This window comes from Drosophila albomicans, chromosome 3 (assembly GCF_009650485.2).
Source record: "Drosophila albomicans strain 15112-1751.03 chromosome 3, ASM965048v2, whole genome shotgun sequence".
Taxonomy (NCBI): domain Eukaryota; kingdom Metazoa; phylum Arthropoda; class Insecta; order Diptera; family Drosophilidae; genus Drosophila; species Drosophila albomicans.
Window position 1 is genome coordinate 31602232 of NC_047629.2, and position 25034 is coordinate 31627265.

The 25034-nt window shown below is 40.1% G+C and overlaps 7 protein-coding genes and 2 non-coding genes across 14 annotated transcripts; 5 read left to right on the plus strand and 4 right to left on the minus strand.

Moving 5' to 3' along the window:
* Positions 1–70: 70 nt before the first annotated feature.
* Positions 71–6205, minus strand: LOC117572121 (transcription factor Dp). 2 transcript variants are annotated; one of them, XM_034254747.2, is made up of 10 exons: positions 5294–6205; positions 2978–3153; positions 2835–2910; positions 2684–2757; positions 2523–2584; positions 2125–2455; positions 1826–2061; positions 1682–1764; positions 1524–1607; positions 71–1464 (listed from the first exon to the last, which is right to left on the minus strand). In XM_034254747.2, the coding sequence occupies exons 1-10, from the start codon at positions 5376–5378 to the stop codon at positions 1283–1285; spliced, it is 1389 nt and encodes a 462-aa protein (XP_034110638.1). In that variant the 5' UTR covers positions 5379–6205; the 3' UTR covers positions 71–1282. The 2 variants fall into 2 exon arrangements, with proteins under 2 accessions (XP_034110638.1, XP_034110637.1); XM_034254746.2 differs by having other exon boundaries at positions 72–1464; positions 2835–2913; positions 5294–6203.
* Positions 6206–7356: 1151 nt separating this feature from the next.
* Positions 7357–8531, plus strand: LOC117570914 (F-box/SPRY domain-containing protein 1). The gene is made up of 3 exons (XM_034252822.2): positions 7357–7875; positions 7949–8313; positions 8371–8531. The coding sequence occupies exons 1-3, from the start codon at positions 7577–7579 to the stop codon at positions 8463–8465; spliced, it is 759 nt and encodes a 252-aa protein (XP_034108713.1). The 5' UTR covers positions 7357–7576; the 3' UTR covers positions 8466–8531.
* A 539-nt stretch (positions 8532–9070) lies between these two features.
* On the plus strand, positions 9071–9142 carry Trnaw-cca (transfer RNA tryptophan (anticodon CCA)). Its single transcript has one exon. It is a non-coding gene; the product is annotated as a tRNA-Trp (tRNA).
* A 417-nt stretch (positions 9143–9559) lies between these two features.
* LOC117569693 (GTP cyclohydrolase 1) lies at positions 9560–17845 on the minus strand. Of its 4 annotated transcripts, none has more exons than XM_034250951.2 (5): positions 17357–17845; positions 11915–12124; positions 10485–10650; positions 10304–10420; positions 9560–10045 (listed from the first exon to the last, which is right to left on the minus strand). In XM_034250951.2, exons 1-5 carry the CDS (start codon positions 17580–17582, stop codon positions 9916–9918), a joined length of 849 nt encoding a protein of 282 aa, XP_034106842.1. In that variant the 5' UTR covers positions 17583–17845; the 3' UTR covers positions 9560–9915. The 4 variants fall into 4 exon arrangements, with proteins under 4 accessions (XP_034106842.1, XP_034106839.1, XP_034106841.1 ...); XM_034250948.2 differs by lacking the exon at positions 17357–17845 and adding an exon at positions 12561–13083; XM_034250950.2 differs by lacking the exon at positions 17357–17845 and adding an exon at positions 12612–13082.
* Positions 10202–10272, plus strand: Trnag-gcc (transfer RNA glycine (anticodon GCC)). The gene has a single exon. It is a non-coding gene; the product is annotated as a tRNA-Gly (tRNA).
* Positions 14022–14971, plus strand: LOC117569694 (uncharacterized). The gene is made up of 2 exons (XM_034250952.2): positions 14022–14429; positions 14496–14971. Exons 1-2 carry the CDS (start codon positions 14103–14105, stop codon positions 14811–14813), a joined length of 645 nt encoding a protein of 214 aa, XP_034106843.1. The 5' UTR covers positions 14022–14102; the 3' UTR covers positions 14814–14971.
* Positions 17846–19344: 1499 nt separating the features above from the next.
* On the minus strand, positions 19345–22557 carry LOC117572683 (general transcription and DNA repair factor IIH helicase subunit XPD). 2 transcript variants are annotated; one of them, XM_052005961.1, is made up of 9 exons: positions 22440–22557; positions 22314–22382; positions 21790–22247; positions 21605–21735; positions 21328–21548; positions 20891–21272; positions 20547–20828; positions 20208–20486; positions 19345–20109 (listed from the first exon to the last, which is right to left on the minus strand). In XM_052005961.1, the coding sequence occupies exons 2-9, from the start codon at positions 22316–22318 to the stop codon at positions 19558–19560; spliced, it is 2310 nt and encodes a 769-aa protein (XP_051861921.1). In that variant the 5' UTR covers positions 22319–22382; positions 22440–22557; the 3' UTR covers positions 19345–19557. The 2 variants fall into 2 exon arrangements, with proteins under 2 accessions (XP_051861921.1, XP_034111611.1); XM_034255720.2 differs by having other exon boundaries at positions 22314–22550.
* Positions 22558–22704: 147 nt separating this feature from the next.
* LOC117572685 (U6 snRNA-associated Sm-like protein LSm1) lies at positions 22705–23660 on the plus strand. The gene is made up of 3 exons (XM_034255723.2): positions 22705–23046; positions 23123–23307; positions 23370–23660. Exons 1-3 carry the CDS (start codon positions 22992–22994, stop codon positions 23541–23543), a joined length of 414 nt encoding a protein of 137 aa, XP_034111614.1. The 5' UTR covers positions 22705–22991; the 3' UTR covers positions 23544–23660.
* On the minus strand, positions 23607–24887 carry LOC117572684 (uncharacterized). The gene has a single exon (XM_034255721.2). The coding sequence runs from the start codon at positions 24765–24767 to the stop codon at positions 23685–23687; it is 1083 nt and encodes a 360-aa protein (XP_034111612.1). The 5' UTR covers positions 24768–24887; the 3' UTR covers positions 23607–23684.
* Between the last annotated feature and the right edge of the window lie 147 nt (positions 24888–25034).

Genomic DNA, 25034 nt, shown 5'->3' on the forward strand with positions numbered 1-25034 from the left:
TTTTTATTCTAAATTCCCTCTCCCAATGAAATGCGTTCAAATTTTACTTTTTTTAAATCATATTATACAATATGTATTCACTTTATTACCTATATTTACTTGGATTTTTGTTTGTTGTATGTTTTATCCGTTTTGTATTTGCTCTTTGTCGGTAATCCCATTTTCAAAATGAAATATGTATTTTAAATTTATTACACAACTACTTGCTCGACTCTTAAATGTACATTTTTGTCACTTTCTACTAATTTGTTTTTCTTTACTTTGTTTCCATATGAAGTAATTTCAATATTATATAAATATAAATTCTAGAATTTATATCGATGCATTTTAATAGTTGTTATTACTAAATAGGTAGGTTGATTATTTTTGCATTTATTTGTAGGTATGTATATGTATGTTTGTGTATATATATAGAGCTTTTTATATAAATATATTTGTTTTTTCTAACTGAACGATTTCTTGAGAATTTCATTTCATTTTTGAAAAGGTGAAACAACGGGTTTTTTTTTTAGTCATATATAGTATTAAACTTAAGTCGTGGTTAATATTAGGCAAATTAACATATTTCATATGCATTTCGTCTACAGTTTGAACTGCAGCGTTTGTCGCTCTAAAAATATTTGCATTCTTTATTGCTGTCATTTTTTCAAGATTTGGTGTGTACAGTACAGAATAGAATTCTTAATGTTTGCTGCAACGCTGCATTTACAAAATTCAAGATGAACATTTTAAGAGAACATTTGTTTGTTTACATCTTTTGCATTTTGTTGACGGAGCAATCGTGTTAACAACTAAAAAAGAAGACTTTTGTTTGTTTTGTATATTTTCACTAAAATACAATGGTTTTTGTAGCTTAAGTAGAACATTAATTTAAATTGTTTTGCGCTTAAAAATTAACTTCAAAAATACAAACGCCATGAATACCTATATATATGGCAATATACATATGCGCATATATATAGTATTAAATATTTTATACTTATGTATATATAGTTTAATCAAGTCTCATTGAGAAACAAACATAATCGAAAGCTGTGTAATGCTTGTGTGTGTGTGTTTAGAAAACGACAAATGAAAGAAATGTGCCAATCTAACCGAATGGGCGTGGCAATCCCAACAAAGCGTTAATAAAAGTGAAACTAAATGTATCCTCTGCGTAGCCGCTGTTGACATCCCCAGCATCCGCATTGGAACCCGCCGCCCATGACCACGACATGTCCGCATCATAATCAACATCCGCATCATCATCATCATCATCATCCGCGTCACGATAATCATCAGCTCAATCGATGTCATCCTCGAGCTCATCATCGTCCAACTCCAATTTGTATTCGACATCGGTGGTATGCTGCGAGTTTTGTACAAAGCTTTGAGACTCATTGTTTGATTCGAGGTACGAATTGTAGTCGTTGTCTTCGCCATCTGAATCGTACAGCGGATCTATTACCTTGCCAGTCCCGTAGGCTATAACGATGATTTCAGTTACATTCAAAAATTCGTTAATTAATAACTGCAATTCTCACCTTCAACATATTTGCCCATATTTGGAGGCACCCAGGCCTTGATGCGTTCAATATTCTCTGCCGTGCATTCGCCCTTATCCAAACCTGTAAGACAAATGCCGAAATTTATATTAAATCTACTGAGAATAACAAAATATATATGTATAATTATATCGTACCCAGCGGGAGTCCCATACGCTTCAAGACCGCGATGTCATCGTGCATTTCGAATGCGTTGTCGAACTTAAATATGTATTCGGATCTACAAAAGAATTCAAGAGTTTATTATCAAAGTAGAAACAGCTGTCGAATTGTCCACATACTTGTCGTTGGTGACACTGCAATTGATCTTGGTCGATTTGTGCGTATTCACAATGATGAACGGCAGCTGAATGGATGAATTTGGAGATGGCACCACACCTTGGCTCTCGGCCCGTTTGTTTCGCTCCACAAGACCCTTGAACGCCACATTCTGTAAGACCAGTTCACGCAATGTTTCTTGTTTTTTCTTGATGATTTCGCGGCGTCTATTGTTTTCTTCCTCTAAAGCCAGAAATTGCTATGATGTAAACAAACACAATTGAAATATGTTATGAAATAGAATGAATTGGGAGAGCTGTACCTCGGCTGAGTTGGCAGGCAAGCCAATCCAACGTATTTCCTTTTTGTCTTTGGAAATGACATTGATTGCCATCAGTACGTTGAGTGCATCGTAGACACGACGCCGGATATTCTTTTGATCACAGTTGGTATCATATGAATTCTTCAGTTCCTCGTTAACCAAATCATCCGCAACTTCGTTGTAGGTGGTCTTGCCCTTCTCCTGCACCTTTTCGCACACCTTCATCGAAAAGTGACGCAGACCTTTGCCCGCCTTATCTGGCTTTCGTTTCCTTTGCACGGACGATGAAGAGGCGGACATTGTATGCATGGGACTGCTCTGTATGGAGTGCCTACAACGAAATAATGAGGAAATCCATTAAATTTCACTATTTAATCTTCTACAATTCCACAACTTACAGTTTCGATTTCATTTTCATGGCATTATTTGGTGTATACTTCTCATATCTCGCACTCTTTATCTGCAATTTCAAATATAAATACAAAAATGATTACAATAGATTCTTTCGAGAATCGAGAGCACGCATGCTTGTTGTCTATCTGTCTGTCTGTTTGCTTACCCCATCGTTCATGTCTCCTCCCCCTCCAGCAGCGCCGCTTTTCTGGGCTGACACAGCTGTGGCATATGAAGCATCTGCGTTACCCAAAAAATACAATCAAACAAAGTAATTAATTTAAATATGAATATAATGTTTGTTATTATTGTCTTACTTTCGTTTTTTGGAATTGTAATATAGCTGCGGTCTTGTAGTCGTATAAATTGTCCCTGATTCTGATTCGTTGTGCTCTGCTACAGTTCAAGATGCAATTAGATAACTACGATATTACGTCTATTTATCATCAATTTAACTTACCGTCTGACTGAAGGCGCCCATGCGACCCACATTACCAATACCACTGCCAGAATTGTTGCCTCCACCTCCCCCACCATTACGGGCCGAGCTGCTGGGGAAAACCACGCTAGACTTTGGATGATCCATGTTTTGCATTTGCTTCACTTGCACCGGCTTTAACATTTTGGCGATTTGTCCTGCAAATGGCGTTTATTTTCATTACTTCATTGTGCAGTTGAATTACATCGGAAAATCGCCTCCACGTGTTGTCACGGCAAGGCTTAAGGCCGACTGAACACAGCAAGTCTCGTCATAAACAAAACCCCAAAGAAAGACGAACGAATTGTTGTGTGCATGTGTAAGTACGATTTTCATGCTTGAAAGTTCTACTGGGTTGCTTCAATTGAAATGCATACACGCACACACACACAAAGTCGTACATGCATGCATGCAGCGCAGTCGCCGTCTCTGTCGGGCTTTGCTGTTGGTGGGAAACGAAAGCGTAGCGCGCAAAACAAAACAGCAATAACAACAGCAGCAGCAACGCGTGAAGCGCAATGCTTGACATGGGGTGGGTGCGAATGGCCAAAATGTGCTCGTCTGGCAAGGATGCACATTTATTATTATTACAAAGTGGCAACTACGCGCACGTGATCATCACGCGTTCCACCCCCACATGCATAATTCATTTGTATGTTTGTGGATAGAAAGCAACCTATTCGATATGTATCGCGATCTTGCTGCTCACAATAAATACAACCCTGTTGTGGAACCGGCTTTTCTCTAAGCAATTATTTGAGGAGGATTTTTACATTTTTTTCAAATGTATGCTAATCATTCACCTGCTGCTTAAACATTTGCATAATTATTACATTACGACAAGCTGACCAAATAAGATACACTGGTGTTGTGTATGCAAATAAGTATATTTATGTTTATAACAGGAAAACCGCAAACCAAAAAAAAGGGTCCAACAAAACTAAAAATATCAACTAATAGCACACACACACATTACTGCCACACACTCACACACCTACAAATGAGTCAGAGCCTAACTGCTGTCAAACATGCTCTGCAGTCAGCCTTGCAGGCCGGTTAGCCGGTCTGCTGTCGACGTTGACGTCGCCGCTGCTCACTCATTCATACAAACAGCACACGCTCACACACACACGCGCATATCGTTCGTCTGTAAGATGGTCAACAGAGCGGCAATAACAACAAAACAGCTCTGTCGGCGCCGACGTCTCCGTCAGCTGCGCAGCCGCTGCTACACATGTTTGGTGTTTGCCCATTTTGGGCTTTAACTTTTTTTTCTATCTACACGAACGTTCCGCTGTGTGCGTGTGTATGTGAGAGTTTGTAATGTATCTGTGATTGTGCACGCTTAAGTATGTGTGTGTGTGTGTGCCCAGCTTTTTGTAACACATTGCAAAATGTCACGCAGTTTTCGTTATTCTACTTCGCCAGTGTATTAGCCACACTTTGATAGGTTTTATATCATATTTAAATTAATGATTTATTATGGACAAGAATCAAAAATATGTGCATTTGACATCGGCTGAGCTGGCAGAGCAATGGCAGCGCTGCTATCAGCTGTTTGAGGATAAAAAACGAAGAAGAAGCGAAACAGTATTATCGAAGTAGAAGTATCTTGTAGATGTACTCGACGAATACTGTATGAAGTATTTGTAAGTGTGAGCGTGTGTATGTACGCTGCCGGGCAGCAGCGACAACAGCCACGCCGACGTTCGCCCAGTTGGCGCTCTGTCAACCACACAAACACACACATGCTTGAATGCACAAATACATGCGCATTTATAAATATATGTGTCTGTAGGTTTAAGTGTGAGTGTATATATTGGCAGCAAGCAGCAGCAGAGCAGAGAGCAAGCAGAGCAGACAAGAGCAACCGATTTTACTTGATTTTATTTTGTATTATTTGTTTTTTGACGTGTTGCTGTGTAGTCGTAGTCGTAGTAGTCGTCGTTGTTGTTGTTGTTTTTGCTGTTGCTGTTGCTGCCGATGGTTTGCCTCGGCGTTGTGTGCGCGCTTAAAGCGTATTAAGCGATAAATATTGTATGTAAAAGGAAACCGAAAAAAGAAAAAGATGGCGTTTACGCGCCAGTGTTGTTCGAGCATGCAAGTTAGTAGTAGCTCTCCCCCTTACGCCCCCATTATACTTCTATTGTAAATGCACACACTCACACATACCTATGACATTTGTGTGTGACCAAGCAGCGATAAAAATAAAAATATGTATGTTACGCATTCATTAACTCAAAAATTGGCTATTGTGCGTAGCATCTGGCCACCTGCCCCACACTTCATTCCACTTACCGTGTTCATCCTGAAAGAAATAGTTGACTTCTTCTGTCTTAATCGAGCTGCTCGTTTGATTTGTGGCCGAGGAGTTATGCGCCATTTTCAGTCGTCCCGACCTGTTATTGATACCACTGTAGTATGCTGTATACTCTCTTTTTATTTTTTATCGAGACAGGTGTATTGACGTCGACGTTGTTGCTGCAAGGTGCCCCGCACCCTCAACTCCAGCACAGGTAACAAAAAGGCACCTACTACGACTACCTTTTTTTCTGATACTATTGTTGCTGTTCCTCTTGTTGTTGTTGTGATTGCGCTTCTTTGGGGGGAAAAAACGCACACTTAGACGCCGCCAAAAGTCTCACGTAGCCGCAACGTGTATGTGTATTTATGTATCTGTGTGTATGCAAGTGCACATGTATTTGTGTGTGGCGCGGCCTACGATTTTATTCCGTATTTTTTCGGTGCACAATTTGTAACACGTGTATTAATTATTCTTTGCACAACACTTCACAACAAATCTATTCAGATTTGGGGGTACTTGCATTTGCTGACTCGTTATTCCAAAGTACATATTTTGTATTATAGGCAAGTGAAAAATTTTTTGGATATTGTTCCGAGTCAAAATGGCGAGCGCATTTTTTGTTTCCAGCAGCAGCAGCGCATTTTTTTCATGTCACACACACACGAAACGAAATTAATGCGGGTTTTCAATCGCGTTTTTCGTGCACTTAAAATGTGGCGATTTTCATGTACTTTTTTGCAAAAGGATCGAGAAATTTTCCTCTTTCTGATGCACTGTTTGAAATAAAATTGTTTTTCGTTTTAATCGCTGCACGATATGCATAAAATTTCCATCCAAGTCGTAGGTTTTTTCGACGACGACGAAGACAACGACTACGAAAACGACCAGCGTACGGGTGCGAGCGAAATGGCAGACACCGCGTTTATCAGCTGATTGGTCGGCGCGCCAAATTTACGCATCAATCGTATGCAGTGCTGTATAACGCCAGAGGGTAGCGGCGCATAAAATTGTTATATTAATAATTGTTAGCGCCAATAACAAAATAGATAATAGGTAATGTTCTTGAATACTTGAAATAAGATCTTTAAATTAGCTTTTAAATACTTTAAAAGACTACATTGAAAGTTAATTATAAAAAGTTCATTTAAAAAGTCATGGTAAATAGTTGTTGTTATACATTATTTTATTTTTTTTTTTAATTAATATTAATCTTAACTTTTCAATTTAATTGTATATTTTGTCATTCTAGTTTTTATAGTCAAATACTTACTTTGTTTCTCACTATTACTCTATAATAGTATTGAGCTCACTTCATCGATAGCCTGAAACCCATTAATGAATGGTTGATCTATACGTCGTTATCCAGAACTGGACAAAAATGTAAACAAACAATGGCTGTTATCGTTGCCTCATCTGAATCTCAACATGGCACCAATATTGCAACACATCTGTTACTGTGGACAATATAACAGTTTATCGATAACTTGAATAAATTAAACTAGTTCATGGGCCCTTACAACTACATCACGAACACATTAATAGTTGTTTTGCTTAAATTTTATATAAATAAATTGAGAAGCATATGCTTTAATCATTTGACTGCTTTAGGCATAGGGATTTTTAGAAAGTAAAGTTCCACTAAAATATTTGTGGTTTATGGGGGCAAGTTTTCCGAAATAGAAAAAAGGATGATCATTTAAAATATTTAAATTTCTTTAAACGGCATAATATTTTTGTTTGGACTTTATAAAAATACTGAAGACAAACAAAGTGCTCTCGCTGTATGTTTGAACCGTTTCTCTTTCGATTTCGTATCTTTTCGTCAATTGGAATTTTAACAGACGTCTGATTTGTAGTAAGAATATTCTTTAATAACACCAAAAAGGTTCAGGAATTAGTTTAATATTAATTTAATTTTTTATGAAGGCAGAAAAAAAATTGAAGCGCAGATGGTCAGATGGTATTTTAATATTATTTGGCTGCAAAAAACATCGCAGGTAAGAAAAATCGATGTTTTAAAACAGTTTAGAATACATCGATACGATAATGTCATCGATGTTTCACAACCTTCACTGTGCTGTTTTTGCCAAATAGTATCGTATAAAACATATGAATTCATAATATAAAATGACAAAACAGGTATTTAATTACACCCTCTGTGAAAAGTTAATGCCAATATAGGAAATTAAAAGCAGCTTAAAGCCTTCAGTCACACATATTGCCTGCTGAGTTCTGTGTAGCGCCACGATTTTAAGCGTTAAAACTACAACAACAAAATGGTCGACCCGCTGTGCAATTACAATGTATTAGAGTCAATATTCTCATATCTAGAGCTTAATGACTTGAGTCGATGTTCGCAAGTTTGCAAAAGTTGGTATCACTTCCTCAACGATGAGAATAGCGATGTATGGCGATGGCACTGTCTACGCAAACTGCCCAAGGAGTCGGTAAAGTCTGAGCTCCTTTCATCGGTGTCCACATACAAGACGAAACTGCGAGCCTATCTGCATGCATGGAGTCCCAACGATTGCTCACGCAATGTCTACATTAAGCCCAATGGATTTACTTTGCATCGGTATGTATAATATGCATTTTGTTGTCATTCTTTTTTTGATTATAACCCTTGGTTACCGTTGGTTCCATAACAGCAATCCAGTGGCACAAAGTACGGATGCGGCGCGGGGTAAAATTGGATTCCGACAAGGGCGACATGCTTGGGAAGTGATTTGGGAGGGACCACTAGGCACAGTAGCTGTCATTGGCATTTCCACCAAGGAGGCGTTATTGCAGTGCCATGGCTATGTGGCGTTACTAGGCTCCGATGATCAAAGCTGGGGCTGGAACCTGGTTGAGAACCATCTGTTGCACAACGGCGATATGCAGGGCAGTTACCCGCTTTTAAATAATGCACCCAAATATCAGGTTGGCGAACGCATTCGCGTCATACTTGACTGCGATGATAATACTCTATCGTTTGAGAAGAACTACGAGTTTCTGGGCGTAGCGTTTAGAGGTAAGATACATTTGAGAGAGATAGACAGAGAATATGTGTTAATGCATTCACTTGCAGGCTTGCCAGACAAGAAGCTTTATCCTACGGTATCTGCTGTCTATGGTAATACTGAGGTGTCAATGGTCTATTTGGGCACACCATTGGATGGTTAACTATTAGAGCACAGATGCAGCCTTAATGCCGTACAATTTGTAAAATAAATGCAATTTATAAGTATACATCTATATATATTATTCATTTAGATTTTCCCTTCTCAGTTCTAAGATTGTGCAACACATACACACACTTACACATTAACATTCCAATCGATCTAGTTTCTAGTTTTCTTTTGTACAAAAAATGTATGCATTTTGTTGATTTTATATACGCCAAAGTTAAAATCACAGCTATTTGTTCGATGTACTAATTAAGTTTAATTGTACGAAACAAATAAATAAGTAGTTGTAATTTCATACAATGAACTGCTTAAAATAGGAACTAAACATTTCTTTAACCACTTTTTACAAATGTTTCCATTGCAAATACACAAACATTCCATGAATAATTACGCATATTTAAATTCTGGTATCTTGAGAGATTCATTACTCCTTTTTCTATAACATTTTATTTGTTAAGAATAACCAAAAAAGTAAGCTTCATCTTACTCGCTTTGGTGCTGTATATTTTGAGTTGTATCTAGCAACAAGGACAATTCCGTCGATACGCGAAGAGGGTTGCTTTTGTCATTTATAGAACATTTGGTTAACCATCCTGCAAGGACTCCGTGGCGCAACGGTAGCGCGTCTGACTCCAGATCAGAAGGTTGCGTGTTCGATTCACGTCGGGGTCACAGTTATACAGTTGAATAACTTTTTTTCCTTGCTATTCTGCAGAACATTAAGTATTTTCTATTTTTTTTTTGTGATAGATACATCAAAAAATTGAAATCTTTTTGTTTACATTTTTATTGTACCATATTCTGTAAAATATATTTATATTTGTGTGTTAAAAATCATTATTTATTTTAAATTAAAACACAATTGCCTTCAACAATATTTAAATATTTATTTTTATTGTATACATAGCAGTTTTCTAATTAGTGCAAGAAACAACATTTGTATAACGACGAGCATTTGTTTTTGTTTTCAATTTTAAAATATACATTTTGTTTTGAATCCTGATATAATTAAAATATTTGTTTTGTAAGCATATATTAAGTATATTGTATATAACAACAAGCATTTTGAACGATTCGATTTGATAACTAATTTTGTTTTTATAAGTACAAACATATTAACATATGGTTATTTTTATGTATATTCGTAATATTCATTTTATTTTAAGCCTAATTGTAAATTCCCTAAACGGTTTGCAATGATGTTTGTCTCATTAGTTGTTCCCTTAGTTCGTATTTATGTATATATATAAAAATATTATATATTGTGTGTGCCATTATTTGCTTTGAATATGAACAAACGTAAGTATGTATATTAAACTACCGACACCAGAAATAGCGATGCTTTCGAATGTTTTTATATGGGGTTTTCTCTTTTCTTTTTGCATATTTAGCTAAACGAAACTAAAATTTCAACAATTTATTAAACAAGTCAAAAAATAATGCCTTTATTTGCTATTGACTAGGTTTAGGAACTCCTCGCGCGTCTTTGGATCATCGCGGAATACGCCCAGCATAGTCGAAGTGACAGTTTTGCTATTGATTTTCTGCACGCCACGCATTACCATGCACATGTGTCTGTAATTAATTAACAAAACAAAAAAACCCAAACGAGATATATTAGTTTTTGTTTTTATGATAATAAGATTAGAGCAATGAAATTGACAAAACTTCATTCGTTGCCAAACAATTTGTGCTAGCATAAAAGCAACTTTAGCTCATCTTTCAACACAAGCATCGGTGGTTCAGTGGTAGAATGCTCGCCTGCCACGCGGGCGGCCCGGGTTCGATTCCCGGCCGATGCAAAATACTTTTTTTTTAATGTTTTCTACTTACACGCCCTCGACAACTACAGCGACTCCTGCTGGCTGCACTGCTTGTGTCACAGCGACGGCAATTTGCTTGGTCAATCGCTCTTGCACTTGCAAACGACGCGAGAAAATCTCCACAATGCTATACAAGTAGACGAAAATTATTTAACAACAATCGTTATATTATTATTTTTCATATCACTTACCGAGCCAGTTTGCTAAGTCCTAGAATCTTATTGCATGGCAAATATCCAATGGACACTTTGCCATAGAATGGCACCAAGTGATGTTCACACATGGAAAACATTTCAATATCCTTGACCACGACCATTTCATCATGATCCTCGTCGAAAACGGCACCGTTTAGTACATCTGCATAAAAAGGGAAATTTATTAATGCTAATCTCTGACACACACAATGAAGCTCTTTGATTTATGTGTGTTTGTGGCACATTTGATGCTAGATTTATTTGCTCAATGAAATGCAGTGGCATAACTGAATCTTAAGTTGAAGTTTTCCACTTGACTATTAATGGACGTGTGTGTGAATGGCTGTGAATGTATGTGTATGCGTTTGTTAGCGCCACTTGTTGTTGGCCATTCTTTAAGAGCTTGAGCTTTCACTTCTTCAGCTTTAAATGCTCGCTGCTCTTGTGACTTTTGCACACTCCTCTCACACGAAGCTTCAAGTGCTACGCCCACTTGACGCCCACAGCAGAACTCTTTCTCCCCCTCTCTCTCTCTCTCTATCTTTATTTCGCTCGCTCTCTCTGTCTGCCTCCCCCATTTTACAGTCGGTTACGGTGTTAAAAGCTTAAGTGCGTTTCCTGGCAATTTACCAAGCAACAAAAATATTCAATGTCAACTCAGTTGAAGCTGTATTTCTTGTGAATTTAACGCAAGTCATGTTGTGTTTGGGGGATTCTGTCCATTAATTAAATATGCATGCGTGTATGAAACTAGCTAAGCCAAAATGTATTTATCGAGTTCGAGGCAAATTACTTTCGTTATCTTGTTGTTGTTACGACTGTTGGTCAATTTGAATGTGATTGTGACTTTGCGAGAATTTTATTTGTATTTTTTTAATGAATCTTAGAACCTGATCTAGACTTAGAACCGGTCTGCATACTTGCAATACACTTAACAACAGAACAAAAATAAACCGCTAAGCTGAAACAACAGATCAGATAATACTTATTAGAATGGAGAAACCCTTCAGAACTGCTCGACTATATAACAAACATTGACCCAAAAGCTCAGTGCATTGCACTTAAAAGCTCTTGCTCGATCTGCGGTACGTCTAAGTGTAGCATTACTTAGTCTACCATATATAACGGATCAGCGATTATCATGCTCGCCCCCCTAAATAGACCTCAAGCTGACCGCAATTAGAGCAATGCACCCGGTAAGTGATTACTTCAATTTCGTGTATCTCTAACCGAAACCTGTGATTCATTGTCAAACTAAACTAGTTTGGAGTTGTTATGGGAAATGCCCCCCTTGGAAGCCCCCGATGCATGACGCATATATTGACAGGATGGATCGCTGACCTGTTTTGCTAATTGACAACAGCAGCAGAGACAACTTAACTGAACTCAACAGGTGTTAATTGATTGAGTGTGTGAGTGGAACTTACCCTCCAGATTCTGATCGTAGCCCTTGGTGAAGTACAGCATTGCCTTTGCCGCACGCTCCGGTGTCTTGATCAGACCCTGACGATCGGGATTCTCGCCGAGGCCGCCCAAGAGCAGACGATAAGAGCGCGCCATATCGGGCAACAATGCCTCCCGCGTTGGCGGCTTGTGGTCCAGCTCCAAATCGTGATGGAAAGTGCAGTTCTCATGCCCTGTAATCAAAATAAAAAATATATATTTCGTATAATAATAAAACCAAACTATTCAGTGCGAGGCTCGACTATTAGCGATAAGCGGGCAACCCTGGCGTGACCCGAGCTCTCTAGCATTCGGGATGATTGAAAATAGTGAAAACATAAATAAGAAATAAAAAATAATAATACTGAAATCAAGTAGAATCTAAAATCGATTGGAATCAAATCGATTCCAAATCAAATCTCAATTGAACTGTTGACATCTTAAATGCTTCTGGTATCAGCTCCCGCTAACTAGACGACGCTTTCCCAAATGTCGGACGTCGGGTGTCGGGCGCCGTTAATTGCCGATTGGCGGGGGCACTAGACTAATTAAAATTGGGGTTACAAGTGTTCAACCTAAAGATGCACAACCCTATGCCGCCTAGGCAACCCTATGCCGCCTTCACACCACTACCTGGCGTCGTCGATGTGCGAGGTGTCATTGGTGTTATCGGTTGTGTACCATCGTTTTCCACAATGCTCGAGTTGCTCTTCAGTATCAGCCTAGGTCGCACCGGACCACTGGGAGCAACTTCATCACCTCCAGCTGCAGTTGTGCCTGTTGCTGTTGCTTGGACTGTGCTTTGGCCTGTTGCTGCCGAACCGTTGGCCACATCATCGTTGGCTGCTGCCAGCGAGGAGGTGCCCGAGGTGCTACTTGTTGAGCAGACGCTGTTGTTGCGACCACGCGACAGGATGTGAGCCTGTGGGAAATTCGTATCATCGATGGCATCGTTCAGTTCGCTGGCGCTCATCTCGGAGAGTTGTCGTGTGAAACTCATTATGACTGTTTAACTTTGTTTGTTTGTTTTGCCAAAAATTATAAATACACAAAATTGAATTGAAAACAATACGAAGACGTTTTTTTTTGATTTGGTTTTGTTTTTGCTTTTAAGTTTGCAGCGTGTTTGCGTTATGAAATGCTGGGGGCAACTGACTGACGCTTTGGCTCAGCGTTGCTAATAAGAACTTCAAGCAAAGCTTTGAGCGAGCTTTCGTGCAGCACACGAACACAAGACGACCAAGCGAACGACGTACAAACAAATTCGTTTGCGGCTTTTGCGCATGCCTACAGTTTGGTAGCTCCAGTGCTTGCCAAACTGTGTCATTGCGGCTTGGGCTTTCGAACTTGTTGCTGATTGTGGGCGGCGTTTGAGGGGCGGGTGGCAGGTGTGGTGGTGTGTGACTGTTTGTGGCGCCAACTCGAAACTCTGGTCAAGGTTAGTTCTTTGTTTATACCCGTTAAGCATGGGCTAAAAGGGTATCATAACTTCGTTGAAGAGCAAACAACTGAAACTGCTGAAGTTAATACATGTTGTATATTTTTAAAAATATGTCTAAATTCTTCAAATTTGAGGGCAATAACAAAGCAGATAGAGCTCTAGTGCAAGTTAGTCAAAAAATAACTTTATAAGGCTAAAATTAGGCAAATTAAATGGCTAAGGTAGAAAAAGACAATTCAATTCGATATATTCTATAGAGACTAAGCTTGATCAAGGGAAAAAATGCAGATAAAGTTCTACTCACGACGATCTGTCTAAAGCAATATATAGTAAATTGCTAAGAGAGTTGGACACAATTCGAATTCCACTAAATAATTATCCGTTCTTAACAATCTACTTAGAGCGCTAAGATTATAAGAGCCAGAAAAACTAAATAACACTAAACAACAAAGCGCATAGGTTTAGCAAATTGCTAATATGTAAATATAAAAATCTGTAGCGGGTATCTCAGCGTCGCGTACTCTCAACGGCAGCTTTCTAACTTGTTCTTTGACTGATGTTTGTTTTTCGATTTAAACAGTTACAGTTTCAGTTCTCTGTTCTCAGTGCTCTCTGTTTACCCCAGCGCCAGCACTCAACAGTAACTTGAAAGTCATTCAAATAGCACTCAGTACACAACCGAGCACAACCGCCCCGCACTGACAAAATTCCAAAACATTTCCTTTTCCAGCATGGCTCATCGCATTAAGCTCCGCTGTGACGACTTTGATGTCATTGGCGCCGTGCCACGCGACTTGTCGGTGATTAAGAATTTCCTGAAACGGGATTGTGCCGTGAAGCGACTGATCGACATCGAGGAAGACTTTCTGCGACAATGCCAAGAGCGAAGCGAAGCTTACAATAATACCGCCCAGGATAAAAAGAAGAATAGCAACGGTGGCAATCAGGCAACGCCACCGCCACCAGATCCCTGTGCCAGCTCAACGCCAGGGGCAGATCAAAATATCGATTTTTGTGATCCTTGTCGACGCTTGAAGACTTCTGTGGTGCTAGAAGAGGTGCGTCATCTTCGGTATCTCTGCTGTTGATCATTCTAACTATCATCCTAACCCGCATCTCTACAGCTGACAAAACCTGCTACCACCAACCCAGTCTACAACCGTGGCCCACCGCCCTACTTCGATGAGGAGACAGTCATGGATAGCTCGCAGCCCATCAAGTTTCGCTTCCGGAGGAAGGCGAATAGCTGCGACTTTGAGCGTACCTCGAAATTGCCCTGCACTCCGACTCAGAACACCAACGTCATGGTTCTGACCAACTGTGCGGATGTGATGGTCTGGCCCAGTCAGCAGGTGGCCCAAATGAATCGTGTACCAGTTACTCTATTATCAGGATCTGGCGATCTCACCGAGTACATGCTGGAGGAGGAGACAATCATGTAGAGAAATTGAAATGCTTTCGCAGTTTTGGAATTTTCTATGATGCAAAGGGTTGGATGCCCAAAACCCTTAACTAAGTCTGCATAAATATTGCTAGAGTTGAATAAAAATAATAGTTTATTAGATGGGAAGCCTCTGAAAAACTTCCCATACCCAAAGCCAACTTCTGAAACTTGTGTGGCTTTTGGCATTCCATTTGCTTCGCTTAGAATGATGTCGAAAGTGTCCCCCGGACATGTCAATGAACCCAAAGTCATCGCGTCTAGTCAATTTATGCATCCCGAATCTCTCGGCATGCTAATCTCATCGAACTTTGTATGCGATTTCAAATGGAATGATTTCATTTTCGTTTTAGGATTGCCTTCAGTGAGCGTTTGATACTGCGACATAGCTCTAGCTCAAGCTCAGTTATTCAACATATACATTTACTGGTAAAAAAAAAGTACAGCATGAAAGTAAGGTCACCTTCGATAAGCCGAAGATCAAATGCCCTTGCCGTTTCGTTTTTTATTAAGATATACTAAATATAACTTGAATTTTTTGGAATTGAAAGCAACTCATACAAATTATAAATATGGATTTTGAAAAATGAATTTAATAAAAGATTAATAAGCAAGTATAGAATAATTGTTTTTAAATTGGATACTTTGAAAATTATATATTTCATTATTACTCCCAATTATTTTTTAATGCTTTCACAGTTATTTAATTAAGATAAAATATTTGTAATACTTAAAATTGTTTTTTTTTTTTCATCAGGGCATAAGAGTGTAAATTTGCTTTATGAGGCACCCGAGTTGCATATAAAATGACAAAATTGGAATGCCCTCTACCCTGTAATTAATATGAATAAACTGTTAACAGCCAGCTGCAGATGAGATCGACATTAGATTTGCCTAGATTGTATAAAAGTACAGTACAGTGTTGCCTCAATACAAGGCCCCTTTAATATATCATAAGCATAGTCATTTAGTGAACTATTTGTATTGCGAATTAATCTATGAGTATCCGCAATAAATGCCACAAATAAGTGCATTATATGATTACAACTGGACTGAGGGGGCGACACGGGGCTCAGGCCAACCTGTTGGCAAATATCGTCAGCATGCAATGCAATGCAATTAAGTAAGGTAAGTCATCATTAACATTTTTCACAGGGCAGGTGTGTGTCTATGGTTTTTTTTTTTTTATTATTCTCTTTGAAACAATTACGCATTACAGAATTCTACGAAGAATGAATCGCCAACTACAATCTGATTTTAGATAAGATTTTGAAGGAAGAATTTCTAGACTCCAAAAGCGAAATGTGAAGAACGATATGTTATGAGAACTTAATAACTTTGAATTCGCAAGTGGCAAGTTCTTGACGTTGTCTTGGCTACTTCGATGGATTTTTTATTGACCGCGATCGCTCAAATGTGAAGCATGAAAGAAACAGAGATAGAAACTGACTCAAACCGAAATCAAAAGACGAAAAAAAAAAAAAAATCAAAATGAAAACCGACAAATCTAAACCGTTTTAAACGGCAGCTTGTTACTGTGGTTGTTGTTGGTGGTACTCACAGCAGAGCGTCCAATTAAACGATTTTAACCTTCAAAAAGTAGTACAGGTCTAGCCTCGGGCCGCACTCCCGCCTCGCCGCTGCCAAATACCGGATTCATTGACGAGACGAGAGGAGTTTAATGCTCAAATACTACTTGTACAAATTGTCCAAAGCCAAAAAAGCTCATATACCCATAACGCTCTCGTTGCGTTGAATCTGCCGATCTGCATTAAGCCAAACCAAGCCAAGCCAAGCCAAGTCAAGCAATACTTCAATGTCAATGTCAATAAGTCGATTACCATTATGTCCGTCTCTATTTTTATGTCTTTTTTTAATTTTATTTTGATATGCCATTGTGTGGTTATCGTTCTATATATGCTTTGGTTGTTTCGGCAGAAATTTGAGTTTTCATATTGCGGTTTATGTGCATATTGGCCAGCTCTTTATTCGCCGGAAATCAGAGCTATACCTAGAGGGTCAATAGGCGAATCTGAGTCAAGCTGTGTGATGAAATGCGCTAAGATTATTGCATTAAAACGTGTTCAGGTTTAATGTTACCACATACATGAATATAAAACTAAACTATGTGACGTCTTGCAATTGTAAATATCTACAGCAAATATTAATGATTTTTGAGGGACTTTTGTTACAGATAATCAGAAAGAGATTTAAATGCGAGAGCATGTGAATCATGCATGAGTCAAATTATTGTACATTCCCTTTATTCTTGACACGAGCACGCAGCTTATGCAAGCCTGCTGTGATCACTCAGCGAACAGAATTTTCCTGCTGATATACTACGTACATATTTGTAGCTGCCAGCCTGCGATAAGAATCCCTTTTTCTCTTAAACGCACTTGTAGCAGGCAGCTTTATTTAGTGATCACAATTCCTTAACCATAGCAATGACCTTTTAGGTAAGCTTGCGATTCAGGAAGCAGGAAGATATTGCTTTGCACAATCCTTTCCAGATGAATTTACATGAGTCATTGTCGCACTTACCGTTTCCGTTGCCCATGTTCAGCATTTCCAGTTTCAACTGTTGACTACTTTTGGCAGGAACGACGGCGCCAGCGCTGGCGACAGCTGTAGCTGACGCCGTCGCTGTCGCAGCGGCTGCTGCTGCCGTTGGCACGATCGCGGCAGCATCCATGGCGACGCTGGCAGCATCCGTGGCGATGTCGCCATTTTGAGTGCTGCCATTTTGTTCATTAGCTTGAGGTTTCATTTTGTTGAATTTGATTTAATTTAACAGGATACAAGTACGAATTATTAGTTTATGTGGATTAAATTTGGTTTACTAGCGCGTATAATCAATGCTAAACTAAAAGACTAAATAACGTGCGAATTAACTATTATTTATAGGCTGTACACAATTTGTTTTGTAAAATTGTTACTTTTACTGCTTATGCATTTATTTATTTAAGTTTTATTGGTTGAACGTTAATGCGCGCGCGTTCCGCTTTTATTTGCTTCACCCGACTAAACGGCCAGAGATTTAGTTGTAACCTTTTTATTATGAAAAATCGAAAGTTCTTGTTCAACGAGAGACACAACTGTTGACGTCGACGTCGCTGCTAGCGTCGCTGCCAGCGTCGTGTTTGCGGTCGCTTGCCTTTTAACGTTGATGTTGTTGCTGTGACAGTAAGTTATCGCCAAAGCGAACCAGTAAACTGAAATGTTCTATTGTAATTGTACACAATTACAATCGCTGTCGTGACTATGAAGTAATAAAATAATGTAATGTTTTTTTATTATAATATAATTGTCTGTTTACTTGATTTATAGTCATTAAATTAACTACATTATAAATGTGATTTTGAGCTCGATACTTATTGTATTGAATGGACAGCATTCGTTTTAGCGCTATTGTACTGTAATTGTATTCGGTTACTTTTTGCTTACTTGTTGCTCTCTGAGCACTGGCCGTGGCCGTTAGTTATGTACACATACATATATTCAACTCTTCATACATATAAATGTACATGTTTGTATGGATATGTACGGTAAGATTGCAAAGCTTTTGCGCTATACACTCTCTTTTTCTCCCTCTCACTCACACACACTCCATTCAGCCTCTCTGCTTCTCGCGGCTTTTGCGCACGCTCCCGCTCCACGAGGACGAGACTACAGGAAATTAGCAGGTGAAGCTGCTGCTCATCGTTATAAAGTAGCTCGAAAATCATCTTAAAAATTCGTACGTAATTAATTGATTAATTACACAAACACAATCGTTTAGCTGTCGCTAACATTATGATCAAAATAAGTGCATAATATGTGCTTATTGGTGATAACCTATGTTCACATCATTAAGATTTGGCGTCAGCCGCAATAAATATTCATAGACAGCATTGCTTTTTTATTGGCTTTCAGGTTAAATGATTTTTGCAATCATGTGTACGGTCATCACGGTTCACACATTTAATTACTTTATTTAGGATTAGATTTAATTTACGACACATCAAGACGAGCCTGCATATATGTACATATATGCCTTACAAATATGCAACGGAAGAAAACGTTTTAAGTCGATTAATCTATGCCGACAATACCAAACATTTTATTATCGATAGCAAGAACTTTTGACCGTTAATCCATATATTAGATCTACTAAATTGGCGATATTTTTTGAACAGACTATTTACACAGTTTCAAATATTAATCTAGCTTTTCACAATATTTATACATATGTTGAAATTTGCAAATTCATGTCGCCAAACACAACGATTGCGCCGTTGGGAAAATTCTGTGTTTATCGATAGGAAAATTTCCTACATTCAGTTAGGTGCCGTTGGTGAACGCGCCCATTTGATTTAGCCCGCCTTGAACGTATGGCCAAAGCAACTGAGTCATTTTGCAGGGGGAATGAGTAAACCGCTAAATTATAAATAATATTAATTAACAGTTAATAAGGCATTTACGTCAGTTTTTTGCCTGCCTGCTTGCCAAAGCCAAATGATAATAACAACAAACGAGCCAAAATGTTTGAACTTTTCAATTTGTTGTTGCTGCTCCGTTTAATGGCATTCAATGCCATTAGCTGGCAACAAAATCGCTTTTTATTGTAATTATTCTCATACAGACGCTGTCGAAAATCAAGAAAAAAATCCCAAAAAACATAAACATTGCGGAAGGAAGCCGGCGACAGTCTCGATTTTGAAGCCGGTTTTGCTGCACCACGCGATCTCCGATCTGCGATCTGTTTACAACTCCTGGACCTCACCTCCGACACCTTGTTTACCCTGCGCCTGCCGTTCCAGTTTCTCCTGCTCCATGCTCTCCAGCTGCGCCAGCGTCAACAGTGATATGCCCAGCTGATCCTCACGTGAAAACGGTTGTGCCATGCGTCGCAGCCAGCGACGTGCCAATTGCACCGCCTCCTCAGTGCTTAGATTGCAAAAGCTGTCAACCAGATGCTCCTGAATCCATTTGGGAAGGCGGGAGCGTTTGTCCTGGCGTGAGAAGCGTTTATCGGCAAAGATCATGATGCCGTAGTCGGTTTTGCCACGCAGAGCACGACCCACGCATTGGGCAGCATGCCGCATGGCGTCAAAGGTCAAAAAGTCATTCTCGCGTATCTGAAACTGATCGCGCAGGTAGTCGAGACGCGCCTTGAGAATGCGCGACTGCGTGTAAACGTAGGGTATGCCGAACATGAGCACCGCGCGACCATAATGATGATCGAAATCCACACCTTCGGAGACCTTGCCACGCGCCACAGCCAACAAGACGGCGCCGCGACCGCAATCACAAGCCTAGAAACGAAGATTGAGATCGAGAGCGAGATCATTCATGAATGTGTGTCAAGACAAGAAGCCATATATTGCATCAGTTGTTGCTATGGGTCGCTCACCTTAACATAGTTCATCAGCGCATAGCTTGTCTCTGCATTGTCCTGCGTTTCTATGAACAGCAGCTTATAACGTAACAGTGTATCCACAATTCCTTGATCATACCACGAAGCCACCACCGACTCCAAGTACAAGTAGGATGTGAAGAAGCACACAATGCCATCGGGTACGGTTTTGGCCACCTCCACTAACAGTTGGCCATAGTTACGAATGACAGCGGTGTCCTCGCGCGTCTCAAATTTGGATGAAATGGACACCTGATCGTTGCCCTTCGATACAATCTGGAATGTGCAGGCCAAAGATTAGTTTGCACGCTAAGCAATGAATTTTGCTAATCATACCATTGGCAACAAACATGGACGCGCCAGCGTCATGGTAAAGCTGCTCATTACAACCGGATCAAAGTCGAGAATCTTGGGATACATGTCCATGGGCGACAGCGTTCCCGAAGTGATTACCACTGTTTGGAAGCGCGTAAACACTGGCGACATGGCAATTGAGGAATCCAAGCAGCTAAAGTGCATTATGGGATTGGAAACTGTTGGCGTTTTGTCATCAAAGGGCTCTATGATGATGGTGAAACCTTTGGTGTACGTGGAAACCAATGTGGCAAAGTGTGTGATCTACAAATCAAGTGAATCAAATAATTAAATCGGTTCGTTATGGAGCACATGAGCTAACTTGCCAGCGTGAGAGCACCATACTCTGTCATGTCGGTGATTTCAAGTGTGCGCAGCAGACTTGACAAGCGTTCGGCACAGAAGCGCAACGGCTTCCGCTCTATGCATATTTTGGAGGAGACATCCTTGAGGAAACCGGCTGGTGACTCTTGCACCACATGATGGACACGTAAACGCGTTTTGATGTACTCGATGAAGCGTCGCAAAAAACTGAGAAAATGATCCGCATTTCGTATGTTGCCGGGCACCACTTCGGTTAGCACATCGGTGGGAAGCACAGGATTGGCCAGAATCATGTCCGTGTCGCGCTGCACGCTGGCATCCTTCAGTCCCTGTACCATGCGCTGGTACTCCTCATTCAGACGATTGGTGTCCTCATCACGCATGCTGAAGGTAATAATTATGATTAGAAACATACAATTGAAATAGTAGTTGCACTTACTCTTGCACCAATTTTGTTAGCTGATTGAGCGCATTGGTGCTGCGCTCCACTGTGCGTCTGTTGATCTTGACGCTCATGGAATCAATGCAGACATTATCAATATTGTGAGCTTCATCGAATACCACGCAGGATTCACGGCTCATCTCTTTGGACACGACCTGTGCTATCTTCGGATCCAGCAGATAATGATAGCTGTAGACAACAATGTGTGCATGGGCGATCTGTATAGAGCAAATGTGTTTTTATTAGGTTGAACTAACTATTTGCATCGACTTACAGCGTAGCGTGCCGTGAAATATGGACACCAATTCCTAGAGCGCCCGTATTCCTTCAGATCATCGATACTGTATATGCCAACGGGGAGCGTCGATTCCTTGCCCTCCAGTGTGAAGCCCTCGTAGTACTGACCTATAAGAATACTGTTGAATAGTAACACATACAATATCGGCTTTCACAACTTACAAATAGGAATCTCTGCATCCATTTCATGACGCTCTCGTATGTAACTGGCGGTCAACCCATAGCATTTGCCATCCACAGCCTTGCCCTCGCGCTCCTTGCTCACCTCCGGATGTATGCACATATTCTTCCGCGAGCTAAGCACCAAACCCGTCATCTCCGGTTGAACGGACGAATGACGTTCATAATACACCATTAAATTTTGCAATTCGGCAATAACTTTCTCAATTTCTGGCACTGTACGTGAACAGTAGATGAGTTTGCGTATTCGATCCGGATACTCTACCATGTATGCAACAATAAGGGAGAGCAACGTTGCTGTTTTTCCTGTGCCCGAGGGCATTTCCAGCAAACAATGTCCTTTGGCGTCCAGACTGCGTTTGAGCTCCAGCATATAAGCATATTGCTCCGGATAGATGTATTCATAGGGGAAATAGACAAGCAGCCCATCAACGCTGAGCCTAAAAACGGAAAAGTACAAATAGATAAGTTATAAGAAGAGTAATTTAAATGTATAATTTGTTTACTTCATTTTGCGGCTTTTTTATGCAGGAACTTCCTCGCGGTTTTTTGTAAGATTTAATCAAGCCTGAGAACTAAAAAACTCCAGCTGCACTTAAATAGCCTCGTTAACTTATTCAATTAAAACATACACTTGTTGCATATGCAGCTGTTTCTAATTTATTTATTAACAGCATTAAATTAAGGAGATAAACATGCAGGCGACTTATTTCGTTTGTTTATTTAATTTGATTAGAGGTGCACAGGCATCGATGGCACTATTGCAATATAAAACGATGGTCACATTGTTGTGCATACCGGCAAAAAAGACCACAATCGATAACCGATATCTGTTGAGCACGCTCAAGAACACTTTCCGTAGTAGTACGGACTTTAGCAAACAACTGATTACCTTAATAAATTTTATTGTATTTATTTTTTTAATGAAATGAACATATATACAACTTAACAAATTCTAATAAAGATGAAACTATTGGAAATCTAATTGAAACCATAAAATACTGTCACAACATAAAATTAGAATTATATACAGAAGCTAACAGTTAACAGCGTACCAGCCGTAAAACAAACATTCTGTAGTAGCTAGCAAATGTTTGACTGGCAGGGTGACAATTTGAACGAAAAATTATTTGCACAGAAATAAGACGCTATTTTTCCCCAACACAAAGAGAAACAATAAACACATGGACGATCTTAATCCCTTAGCTGGCACAGCGCATCTGCTGGAGGAAGTGGACAGTGAGTAATTGAAGATGCCGGCTAAGAAAATGTATCGACAAGGAAGGACTACAAATTGTTTAATTGAAAATTGCAGAAAAATTAATGGTGTTACTGCGGGATGGACGCACCTTAATTGGCTATTTGCGATCCGTCGATCAGTTTGCCAACTTGGTGCTGCAGCGAACCATTGAGAGAATACACGTAGGCAATCAATACGGCGATATTCCTCGAGGTGTATTCATAATACGCGGCGAGAACGTTGTGCTGCTGGGAGAAATTGTGTGTGAATCTCTTTCCTAGACTACATTACAATGCTCACAGTTGCAATGTTTTTATTATAGGATCGAGAAAAGGAACAGAAACTGCCGTTGAAGGAAATCTCAGTGGATGAAATACTCGATGCACAGCGTCGCGAACAAGAACAAAGGCACGAGAAGCATAGGTTAGTGTCCAAAGCGCTCAAGGAACGCGGCCTAGCCGTCAATGCGGACATCATCAACGAAGATTTCTGCTAAGCAAAGAAAAGCGTTGCATTTTCCAAGAATTAACTAATGATTAGAGTAAGCGAAAAACATTCATTAAATTTTTGTCACTTGTATATTTGTACTCCATAAAAATTGATTTAAAAACTATACATATATAGCTATGTAACCTGCTTAACCATTGTGACCCGATCCCGCTGCCGTCCCCGATCCTGTTCCAGACTCCTCCAACAATATATACTTCTCTAGTATCTGATACATCTCAACTTTCGCCTTGATCTTGTGACGTCGCGACAATTGTCGCAAATACGCCGCTACCGATTTGCAGAAGAAATCATCTTCAGTCTCGTTAGTCGTCGCGGTTCCTGTGGCTCCTATGGTGGCGGGTGCTGCTCCTGCTGTTGTTGTTGTTGCTATTGCCTCAAAACCAGAGTTCATCTCTGGCTTTGCCTGTTCACGCTCAACTCGCACATTCGGCATACAGACCACATAATCCACATCTGTCTGCGAATGCCGCAACATGTCTGAGGACGCAGCTCCTTCATCTGTTGTGGACGCCGCCGTTGCAGCTGTCGTTGCGGGCTCCGAGTGGACGGAGACGAGAGCTGGCGATGGTTGTAATGTGGGCAACACTTTACGCTCGACAGCTTCCGCATCGGCCATATACTCTTCATATGAATCCTGCCCGTCGCCGTCGCCATCACCTTCGCCATCTCCGTCACCATCGTCCGCTTCAACGAGCACTGAATAACTTTCCGATTGCGTCGTTTGCACTTCCAACTTGGCATCCGCATCGTAGTTGTGTTCACAATCGTCGTACACTTGCGAATCATCCATATCCTGTTCGATCATGGGTTCAGGATCCGCACGCATTTTCAGGAGATGCTTCGCAGCCCGCGGCTCGGTCTTTAGCCAACTTGTTGGCGTATCATCGCGACGGCTGCGTTCACGACGTTTGCGAACAAATTCGCGCAGAAAGTCCATTTGTCGAAAGAATTCATTACGTCCAAATTCAGATGTGGGATGAAGGCGCATTTGTTTCAATTCACGCGAATAGCGATCCCGCAAACACGTCCAGCGACGTCGCGCATCGGGCGATGAAATATTTAGGGCCTCGGCAACTTTGGCCCAATCCTCTTCTTTGCGCTGCGAGAGGCGAAAGTCGCCATGTCTGTGGTCATATAGTGATGGTGTTGAGCGTATGGTGCGTATTAACACCACATCCGATTCGTCCAGGGGCCTGTGGTGGGCGCTCATTGTATTTGCTTAAATACTATTGAGCATAATTAGTAATAGATGGTTTGTTATAATAATAAATTTGTAGTTGCGTTGAGTTTTCGTTTTGCTTTCTATCCAGTGTGGCCAATGCACAGTGTAGCTCAAATATTTATGCAGCCCTGTACAGCTCGTGATCTGGCAACGCCCAAATATCATTGTTTTGGTTTTTTGCAATTCGTAATTTCCAACCAATGTCACATAATTGAAACATTAAATAATTCATTCAGACTTTTATAAACACATTAT

Coding starts and splice junctions, on each gene's coding strand:
- LOC117572121 (XM_034254746.2), bottom strand. CDS start 5,378: ATGGCGCATAACTCCTCGGCCACAAATCAAACGAGCAGCTCGATTAAG. Junction 2,456..2,522: donor ATGAAAATGAAATCGAAACT/GTAAGTTGTGGA, acceptor ATTTCGTTGTAG/GCACTCCATACAGAGCAGTC. Junction 1,608..1,681: donor GCGTATGGGACTCCCGCTGG/GTACGATATAAT, acceptor TTTGTCTTACAG/GTTTGGATAAGGGCGAATGC.
- LOC117570914 (XM_034252822.2), top strand. CDS start 7,577: ATGGTCGACCCGCTGTGCAATTACAATGTATTAGAGTCAATATTCTCA. Junction 7,876..7,948: donor AATGGATTTACTTTGCATCG/GTATGTATAATA, acceptor GTTCCATAACAG/CAATCCAGTGGCACAAAGTA. Junction 8,314..8,370: donor TCTGGGCGTAGCGTTTAGAG/GTAAGATACATT, acceptor ATTCACTTGCAG/GCTTGCCAGACAAGAAGCTT.
- LOC117569693 (XM_034250948.2), bottom strand. CDS start 12,930: ATGAGTTTCACACGACAACTCTCCGAGATGAGCGCCAGCGAACTGAAC. Junction 10,421..10,484: donor GGACTTAGCAAACTGGCTCG/GTAAGTGATATG, acceptor CTACTTGTATAG/CATTGTGGAGATTTTCTCGC. Junction 10,046..10,303: donor GCTGTAGTTGTCGAGGGCGT/GTAAGTAGAAAA, acceptor AATTAATTACAG/ACACATGTGCATGGTAATGC.
- LOC117569694 (XM_034250952.2), top strand. CDS start 14,103: ATGGCTCATCGCATTAAGCTCCGCTGTGACGACTTTGATGTCATTGGC. Junction 14,430..14,495: donor CTTCTGTGGTGCTAGAAGAG/GTGCGTCATCTT, acceptor GCATCTCTACAG/CTGACAAAACCTGCTACCAC.
- LOC117572683 (XM_052005961.1), bottom strand. Junction 20,829..20,890: donor AGTATGGTGCTCTCACGCTG/GCAAGTTAGCTC, acceptor CTTGATTTGTAG/ATCACACACTTTGCCACATT. Junction 20,487..20,546: donor GTCCATGTTTGTTGCCAATG/GTATGATTAGCA, acceptor TGCACATTCCAG/ATTGTATCGAAGGGCAACGA.
- LOC117572685 (XM_034255723.2), top strand. CDS start 22,992: ATGGACGATCTTAATCCCTTAGCTGGCACAGCGCATCTGCTGGAGGAA. Junction 23,047..23,122: donor TCTGCTGGAGGAAGTGGACA/GTGAGTAATTGA, acceptor TGAAAATTGCAG/AAAAATTAATGGTGTTACTG. Junction 23,308..23,369: donor TTGTGCTGCTGGGAGAAATT/GTGTGTGAATCT, acceptor TTTTTATTATAG/GATCGAGAAAAGGAACAGAA.
- LOC117572684 (XM_034255721.2), bottom strand. CDS start 24,767: ATGAGCGCCCACCACAGGCCCCTGGACGAATCGGATGTGGTGTTAATA.